This window comes from Nicotiana tomentosiformis, chromosome 2 (genome assembly GCF_000390325.3).
Source record: "Nicotiana tomentosiformis chromosome 2, ASM39032v3, whole genome shotgun sequence".
In the NCBI taxonomy this organism is placed as follows: Eukaryota; Viridiplantae; Streptophyta; class Magnoliopsida; order Solanales; family Solanaceae; genus Nicotiana; species Nicotiana tomentosiformis.
Genome location: NC_090813.1, coordinates 120971368 through 120980743, shown reverse-complemented (window position 1 = coordinate 120980743; position 9376 = coordinate 120971368). Strand labels below are relative to the sequence as shown.

The 9376-nt window shown below is 39.2% G+C and overlaps 2 protein-coding genes across 2 annotated transcripts; one reads left to right on the top strand and one right to left on the bottom strand.

Moving 5' to 3' along the window:
- The first annotated feature begins 348 nt into the window (after window positions 1-348).
- On the top strand, window positions 349-3700 carry LOC104096499 (nuclear transport factor 2B-like). The gene is made up of 2 exons (XM_009602879.4): window positions 349-804; window positions 3409-3700. The coding sequence occupies exons 1-2, from the start codon at window positions 511-513 to the stop codon at window positions 3481-3483; spliced, it is 369 nt and encodes a 122-aa protein (XP_009601174.1). The 5' UTR covers window positions 349-510; the 3' UTR covers window positions 3484-3700.
- Window positions 3701-5905: 2205 nt separating this feature from the next.
- On the bottom strand, window positions 5906-6452 carry LOC104096500 (uncharacterized). The gene has a single exon (XM_009602882.4). It carries the CDS (start codon window positions 6317-6319, stop codon window positions 6113-6115), a length of 207 nt encoding a protein of 68 aa, XP_009601177.1. The 5' UTR covers window positions 6320-6452; the 3' UTR covers window positions 5906-6112.
- Window positions 6453-9376: the final 2924 nt, after the last annotated feature.

Sequence of the window (9376 nt, the reverse complement as noted above, 5' to 3'; positions counted from 1 at the left end):
GTTTGTATTTATTTTTCTATTTATTCTTCCATATTAAATCTGATTTCTAGCTTTGTATCAAATTAGATCACGTATCCTTAAACCGCGTATAAATTCAATTGTTATCCGATTTTGAGGGTAAACAGTACCTGTTTTACATTTTTTATCTTCTTATAAATGAAAAGGCTTTTATATCTAGTAAGTTAAAAAATATGCCATTAATTAATGATAATAAACTGGGATGCTGAGATTAAATAGTTTTTGAAATGAAACCTCCTATTTTATTTCGAAGCAAATTAAAAAAGAAAAATATATCATGTAAAATGAGACTGATTAATGAGGCAAGTCCAATCCTCATAGCCCAAAATATCCCTAGGCCTTCTAACCACTGAAGAATAAGAGCGGGCGGCGCAATCATACAAAAAGGGTTCCTATATTTCAGCAGCTACACGCCTACAGGGAGAGAGAGAGGAACAACGAGAGCCATCGCCTCCAGCGTGCTGTAGATTGAGCGATTATTCCGGTTAGGAAATGGATCCAGAAAGCGTCGCAAAAGCATTCGTGGACCATTACTACTCCACCTTCGATACCAATCGGGCTGCGCTTGCTAACCTCTACCAAGAAAGCTCTATGTTGAGTTTCGAAGGTCAAAAGTATCAGGGATCTCAAAACATCGTTGCCAAGCTCACCAGTCTCCCCTTCCAGCAGTGCAAGCACCATATCAGCACCACCGATTGCCAGCTCTCTGGTTCCAACGGTATGCTTGTCTTTGTCAGCGGTAATCTCCAAATCCCCGGCGAAGAGCACCCCCTCAAGTTCAGTCAGGTATTTGTTGCTAATTTTTGGTTTCCTTTCCATTTCTTACATTGCGACGTGCTAGCTGGTTAGGGTTTAAATCTCATCTCTGTATCAGATACCATTTTCTGGTTTAATTTTGCGTGTCCTAATGTGTGTTCGGCGCATTAATTCGATACGGATGCTTGCTCCTATGGTCTGATTCTGTATTGCGATTGATTGCTCATCGCTGGTTTGTCTGGTTAGGGTAAAATCGCTTGTCTTTCTCAGATCCCATTTTAGGGGTTTAATTTTGCGTGTCTTACTTTTTTTTTGGCGCATTAATTCGATACCTAGGCTTGCTCCTATGTCCTGGTTCTGTATTTGTGATTGATTTCTCATCACTGATTTGTTATATAGCATCTTAGATTGGTTGCTTAACAAGGAAGCATTTTGTTGGAATCCTATCCTTTTTCATGAATCTAATGATTATTGAAGACATAATTAAGTAGATAAAAGTGTGCTTTCCCAAGACATGGTCACACAATTCAATATGGTACCAAGAAAAGGCAGAGGTTCTGCATCTGAGTCTCACCACCAGTGTTATCAAAGGCGAAAATCGCAAAAAAGCTCTAAGGTCCATTGGGGCTTTAAGCGCAAAGCGCAAATAAATAGTAGGCTTTAGTGAGAAAAGGCGCAAGGGAGGCAAGATACAAATATATATGTGTAGTCCATGAATAATAACTATAAGCATGAATAACAAATACATAGGCAAGTAAATTGAAAAAAGAATTACAATAAACTGAAATATCAATTATTTCTTGTCGCCTCTTCGAGATTACGCTAATTGGCAAGGAAGAGTTACCTTAGAGCCTTGATGATTACACTAAATAGCCCACTAAGCGAGAGGAAGCGCTCAACTTGTTTTGAGCCTCACTTTAGAGCCTTTGACAACACTGCTCACCACCACTATTATAAAAAGGAATTTGCATATACTTAGCTAAGCTTTAGTTTAAAAAGAAATGAGTGGCATGGTTCTATAGCTTTTTGATTTGGATTGGCTGGAGCAACTTTCGAATTGTTTGTTAGATTTGAATTTGTGTTTGTTTTAGTGCTCTTTCTTCTTGTCCTCGTATTTGATATCACTTCTTTCAACATGTAAATGAGAAAATGTGTGTTTATAAAGAAAACGAGTGACGTGGTTCTGTAATTGGTTTATTTGAATTGGCCGGAGCAACTTTCCAGCTAAATAGTGGGAAAATTGCAACTTGAAATAAATGCTAAAGGCTATTCGAAGACAAAAATAGTGACTTCAGGAAAAAAGAATCAATCAGATCTAAACAATAAAATAACTTGGCTGTCCACATTGTGAATTTCCTTGTCACGACTCAGAGCTCGTCGAATAACCCAATGCACTAATGAAAGGTTTAACTGAGAAGTACTGTCATTCAAGATTGAAGAAAGGTCAGCCATAATCTTATAGATGCATTTTTACAAATTATTTTAGCTACTGAAGCAGTCATAAGATATCACATACAAATTATGTTTCTGAGTATTTCGAAGTAACCCATGTTGGAGCACCTTCACTGAATTCCAGATGCTTCTGGATTTGGTAGACGGTTCTTTTGGATGATTTGAAGCCGGATGGACATTATGATGTAGCTGATGTATGCTGAAAATCGTGTGGCATTGGTCTATATGTCCACATGCTTGTGAGGATAAAAAGAGGCAAGTAAGGAATGGTGTAGCGGAACTTCTGAAGACGAGTACAATGAGCTTCTTTAATCCCTTATTTGAAGAGTGCTTTGTTTATTGGGATTCTAGATCTAGTCTATGAGGGGTGTTTGGATCTTTACTTTCCCATGCTCTGTTTTTTTTAAATTCCTGAACAGGACAAGGGTATTATTAAGTTGGTTTTCTTCTGTTATCTCTATTTCTGTGAATAGTTTAACAAACGATCAATAGTATGTGTTGTAGAATATCATCTTTATGGTTCCTTCTTACTTAGTCATGCTATAAATAATGGTAGGGTGTCGTGCTTTGACTGGTCTCGAAGTTACTTTATTGGACTCGCATCTAATGTTGATTGTTTGGTCTTGGTTTGTCACTTTTTGTTTGAAAAGCAACTAGCTTTGGCAGACCTTATCCCACAGAAAAGTAGATAAATAAGAAGAAACAAAACAAAATCAACTATCTTTTGCGGAGAGTTTTTCCTTTCTTTCCCGAAACAAGAACTGTTTGTTTTTCTCTTGTTCGTATTGAAAAACAGCTTGCTATGTTCAATACAGAAATAGAGCATTCTTTGAACTGGTGGTTTTGGCTCAGTCCCTTAAACTGATTATGCAGACAGATTTTGTTTGGGTCGTTGCTTACATATTTAAGGAGATAAGAAAGGAATTTTCTCGATTTTCACTTTCTTTTTTTATTTTCCTTCCTTTTGCACCTGTTCCTAATTTCCCAAGACATGGATGTGTTTGCTGTTTTGTTGATCATTCAGAAGAAACTAGCAGTGATGAGTTTGTCGTCTGAAAATATTTTATTATTGAAGGACTAATGTCTTAAGTTTTTGGAAATTTGCATTTCTGGGTACATTGCTTCAAAGTTTAGGCATCTCAAATTTCTTATGTCATACTTGTATTTTTTCATGGACTGCAGATGTTTCAGTTGATACCAGCAGGTCAAGGAAGTTTATATGTGTCCAACGACATATTTCGTTTGAATTACGCATGAAGGGTTCTGAGTTGAATTGTCTCTTGGTCATGTTTTCTTGATTGGTTTGTCTAAAACTAAACAAGTCAGATTATAACTTCTAGCAAGATATTGCTTCTGTTTGATATCACAGTCAGTATAAGGCTAGTTTTCCCGTAATGGTTTGGTGAATTGATTGATGCAGCTTGGCGACAGTTTGAATTTTATGGAATTGAATGAGTCCTATCTTGCTTCCTGATGTTATTTTCTTGCAAGTTCCTCTCTTTCACTGCTGTCTCTCTCTCTGATGTTGCTCATCGCGATTCCTCACTTTCTCTTTGCTGCTTTAAGCCGTGATTATTTGGTGGATCTCGAGACATGAAACAGTTGCGTTGGGAGTGCTTGCGGTGCCTGAGGTTGTTGAAACGTGTGCCTAAATTGTAAAGAAAAAGGTTGTTAAGACTTAAGATATGGTTTGTGTTATCAGGTCCTTGGCACTAGATTCTTATCCATTGTCATGGCTAAATATTTATATAATTGATTTAAACTTTCCGAAGCTTAAGGTAGTCCTGTAGAATTTGATACTTACGCTTTAACCAATAGCTTTGCTATATCGTATATGAGTGAAGTGCTGTGGTAATCCTAAAGTATGATGTCTATTTGTTTCTTTTTTGTCCGAGGGAAAGTAACGTGGTCGTCTTCCCCTTTGGTAATTAGAAGTTTCAAATGAATATTACAACAAACAACAGCAGCCCAGTAAAATTTTACTAATGGGGTTTGGGGAGGATAGTGTGTACGCAGACCTTACCCCTACCCCAAAGGAGTAGAGAGGCTGTTTTCAAAAGACCCTCGGCTCAAAAGGACAAAAGGAGACAATATTAGTGTCACCACAACAATTATAGGAAAAATAGGAACACCATGAAATGCATAAGAAAGATGCAAAGCAAAAGCGATAGCTAGTAAATAGGACATGCACTGAAAAGCGAAGTAGTAAAACACAACATTGTCACTAGCTATCTTAGACAAAAACCCTACCTGGTTAGTCCCACAATGGTACGAAGTAAGTCAAGACTCAACTACATCCTAAGACCTCCACATCTTCCTATCAAGTGTTATGTCCTCGGAAATCTGGAGCCTTGCCATATCCTGTCTGATCACCTCTCCCCAATACTTCTTAGGCCGCCCTCTACCTCTTCTCGTGCCCTCCACAACCAGCCGCTTACACCTCCGTACCAGAGCATATGGGCTTCTCCTTTGAACATGTCCGAACCATCTAAGCCTCACTTCCAGCATCTTGTCATCAATGGGAGCGACATGCACCTTCTCCCGAATAACATCATTCCTAATCTTATCTATCCTAGTGTGCCCGCACATCCACCTCAACATCCTCATTTCTACTACTTTCATCTTCTGGATATGTGAGTTCTTAACGGGCCAACATTCAGCCCCATACAAATGGCCGATCTAACCACCGCTTTATAGAACCTACCTTTGAGTATTGGTGCCACTCTTTTGTCACAGATGACTCCAGATGCTAATCTCCACTTCATCCATCCTACCCCAAATGAATATTGAATAACATAAAGGTCAACTAACTAGCCTAAGAGCAGACTTACTGCTATACTATTAGGTACTTGGAGTCCGGAGGGCAAGAGTGAGATGGTTGGGAGAATCAGAGTTTTGATATATTAACGCAATCAGAGTTTTGATATATTAACACATAGGTTCTTTATTGGTATAGTAGTACTACTTTGAAATCCAAGTGACGATAGACGGCCATTTTCCCCTTTTCCCCGAGGTTATGAATGATGGTTGTTATTTGTCATGCATGTTAGGTTTTGCCTCTCTTTTTTATTTTCAAATCTCCGTCCTAGTTAACGACTCTATTATGATCTGAAGATTGACTTATTGATCTGTCATTTGTTTGCGAAATCTCTTAAGTTTTGCTAAGTCCTCTCTCTTGTTGTATATTTCCTTCTGGGGTCTGCATGATTTTAATTACTAATAAAACGCTTCTCTTCTATCATTCCTATACCGATTATTACAATGCCACGAAATCCCTAACGCCATGTGAGGTTGATTATGCACAGTCCAAGAGTGCTTTTAATATTTTCCCTTCTCATAAAACAGTACGGAGTGAATTATATATGCATCTCAAATCCTAGAAACATTCACTTCTGCAGCTATACAGCTGTTGCTTTGAGGGAATATAATTGCACCTGCGTGATTAGTCAAAATAGAACTAGATAGATCAAGGTGCTAGCACAGGTAAGAATATACGTTATACTACGATTTTGAACTTTTGGATCTATCATTTGAAAACCGAGAGAAAGAACTCTGTCATATTTGATTACTTGAAGGACTTGCTAGTTGATAATATAATCAAACCCCTTCTGATATATAGAAGAGAAAACACAAAAACAGTGGGAGGGTGGTGGGTCTTATGTAATTAACAATATGTGAGTAGTAAATCGCAAACAAAAGTTTGTGCATATATAAACAGGGAATTATGAGAAGTAAATAAAGCGTTAGTGCCCACAGGTCTCGCACTAGATTGAAATTTCAGTGATCAATGCTGCTGAAAGTACTGAATACAAAAATAGCAAATGAAAAAACCCTTCTGCATGTTTAGTACTAGCTTCTTATATTATTTGCTGTATTAGCTAGCTAATTAAACATAGAGATGCAGATTAAGAACAACGAGCAAAAGAATGAGAAGTAAACCAAAGAGGATAGCATGAACCAATATGGAAATCCAACTGGTCTTCATGTTCAAGAAATCAACGGGCCGAATCTTGCCCGGCATTTGAAAGAGTAATCCCGGAGATAGAAATGCAAATAGCGATGTAGCTATGATCGGACCAGCCCAATCATTCATATTTTGTGATCTTTAGCTCTGTATTCAACTTTCGGCTAGAAGAAAAGAAAGAAAGAGAGAAAATTTACAGTAAGCAAGTAGATATGAAAAGGAAGAGCTTTGGAATATGATATCAATGGCGTGAAAGTAGAAAATGATGAGAATCGCATAAAGTAAAGGAATATATGAAAATATCAAACACTTTCTAGTTTATTCCCATCTTGTAATATAACTTACTAGAGAGTACTACTTTAATAGTTATATAGTGGATAAGGCAAACCCATCCATGATGTTTCGACAGACACCAACCGGACAAAGCTTAGCTGCCTAACAGGGCTAATTGGCTATTGTCTTTGCCTGCAATTATGCGCAAACTCACTACTACACCAAAACATACTATCATAAAAAAAGATCAAATTTACTCCTATGATCAACTTTGACATTCGTTAAAATTGTGGTCTAATTTTACTCTGTCGTTAGAAAAAGTTTCATTTTTTTCTCGACTTCTTACCTCGCTCCAACCAGAAGTTAATTTTAAATCATAATAAAAACTTATAGGTAAACAAAACTTTTTTTTCATGAAGAATTTGGGCTACTTGAAGTCCATTCATTATTGTTAGGGTGTATACGGTCGAAATCGAGCTCGCCTACGACATGGTAGGTCAAGTTCGGAACATGGCAATAAAGGACTGAAGATCGACCCCAAGTCCCACCGGGCTAGAACCCGGGGTTGGAGCGCCTGCCTTCGAGAGTATCGAGATCGTGATCCCGGAATTGATCCCAGCCCCGAACGAGTTTGAAGAAACATTGTTAGCATAACAGAAGACCAAAGTATCCGTGACTGGTCTGATATTACGGCGGGAATCTCGGCGCGTATCAATGAGGAACAGACAATCGGCAAATCAAGAGATTTTTTTACCTTTTATAGGATTGTACCTAAAGTAGGACTCCTCTACTATATAAAGGGGTCTGATAATTTATTTAACACATTGTAACACGCATTCCAAAGTAATACATTATTATTCTCTTTAAGCGCTTATTCTTTTGCGTCTTGATATCGATCGAAGTACATTCAGCTCGAGGGTGGCTAACATTCCAAGGCTGAAATTATCCAATTCGTGTGGTTTGCATTTACTTTATCGCTATTTATTTCAATTGCAATCTAATTTATCGTTTTGTGTCAAGTTAATCCACATATCCTTAAAACTACTTACAAATTCAATTGTTATCCGATTTTGAGGGTAAACAGTTTGGCGTCCACGGTGGGGCTAAGGATAATAGTGGTTATTTGATATAAATTTTCATAATACACACTACTTTACACTTGTTCTTTGAAGTGTCTCTAATTTCAGGTTAAAGCTTAAAATGTCAAACTTTCAATCAACACCCCTACATGTTGATAATGAGTCCGACCATCACGGTGAAAACAACAACATAGTATCCAATGACGAGGTACCGCCCGTTAATCCCATCAGAATTCCTGTCGCGAACCCGATTGACGCTAGTTCACATGTGGCTATCAATACAAATCTGCCTACCGATCCCGAGAATAACGTCCGTGGTAGAGCCTGATCGGCAGCTCAAAATACAAAAAATATTGGAGGAGACGTGATTAATTTACGGATGATCTTTGAAATGTTACAGGCTCAACATGCAAAATCGCGCACCGAGCAGAGTTGAGCTCGAGCCATCCCGGGAAATCACCCGCAGGGATGAACCGGTCGCAGAGAGGTCGAATGAAAACGAATCGGGGACTAACCCCGAGATCATAAAGATTATCGAGGAACTGACCAAACGGGTAGAATCGGGGGAGAAAGAAAATCGAAGCTAATGACAAAAAGGTAGAAACCTACAATTCCAGGGTTGACCAAATCCCAGGTGCACCGCCGATTTTGAAAGGCCTGGATTCCAAGAAGTTCATCCAAAAACCTTTTCCTCCGAGCGCGGCTCCAAAGCCGATCCCTAAGAAGTTTCGCATGCCCGAGATTCCTAAATATAACGGAACGACCCACCCAAACGAGCATGTTACCTCCTACGCACGTGCCACCAAAGGGAACGACTTGGAGGATGATGAGATCGAGTTTGTTTTGTTGAAGAAGTTCGAAGAGATCCTATCAAAGGGAGCCATGATATGGTACCATAACCTACCTCCTAATTCTATTGACTCATTTGCTATGCTTGCAGATTCCTTCGTAAAAGCACATACCGGAGCTATCAAGGTCGAGACTAGGAAGTCGGACCTCTTCAAAGTAAAACAGAGGGATAATGAAATGCTTAGAGAGTTTGTGTCCCGATTTCAATTGGAGAGAATGGACTTACCTCCGGTTGTGGACTATTGGTCCGTTCAAGCTTTCACCCAGGGACTCAATGTTCGAAGCTCGGTGGCTTCACAACAGTTGAAATAAAATTTGATAGAATATCCGACCATTACTTGGGCCGACATGCATAACCGGTATCAATCAAAAATCAGAGTCGAAGATGATCAACTTGGGGCCCCTTCGGGGTCCGTTTATCCCGCCAGAGCCGTCGATAGAGCCAAGAGAGACATTGATCATGAACCAAGATCAAGAAGGGATCTTTATCAATCGTACAATGAGGATCGAAGAGGTAACGAATCCTGGGGAAATCCCATAAAAAGTGAAAAGAGATGTGATAGAGGTCAAAGTAACCGGGGACTCATGGGTAAGAACGGTTTCAATAGGCCTATTAGGCCTAAGGAAGCACCGAGGTTATCGGGATACAACTTTAACGTCGATGCTGCCGCCATTGTATCAGCTATCGGACGCATCAAGGACACCTAATGGCCTCGACCTCTATAATCCGATCCAACCCAAAGGGATCCTAACCAGATATGTAAATATCACGGCACTCACGACCACAGAACAGAGTATTGCCGATAGTTGAGAGAGGAAGTAGCCCGACTATTCAACAACGGGCATCTTTGAGAATTCTTGAGTGACCGAGCCAAGAATCATTTCAGGAATAGAGATTCTAAAAAACAGACCGAACAAGAAGAAGCCCAACACATCATTAACATGATCATTGGTAGGGTCGATGTCCCTCAGGGTCCGATGTTAA

What these genes read in the sequence shown, in the direction of transcription:
- LOC104096499 (XM_009602879.4), top strand. Translation starts at nt 511, where the DNA reads ATGGATCCAGAAAGCGTCGCAAAAGCATTCGTGGACCATTACTACTCC. An exon ending in ACCCCCTCAAGTTCAGTCAG is followed by an intron (nt 805 to 3,408) that starts GTATTTGTTGCT and finishes CATGGACTGCAG; the next exon opens with ATGTTTCAGTTGATACCAGC.
- LOC104096500 (XM_009602882.4), bottom strand. Translation starts at nt 6,319, where the DNA reads ATGAATGATTGGGCTGGTCCGATCATAGCTACATCGCTATTTGCATTT.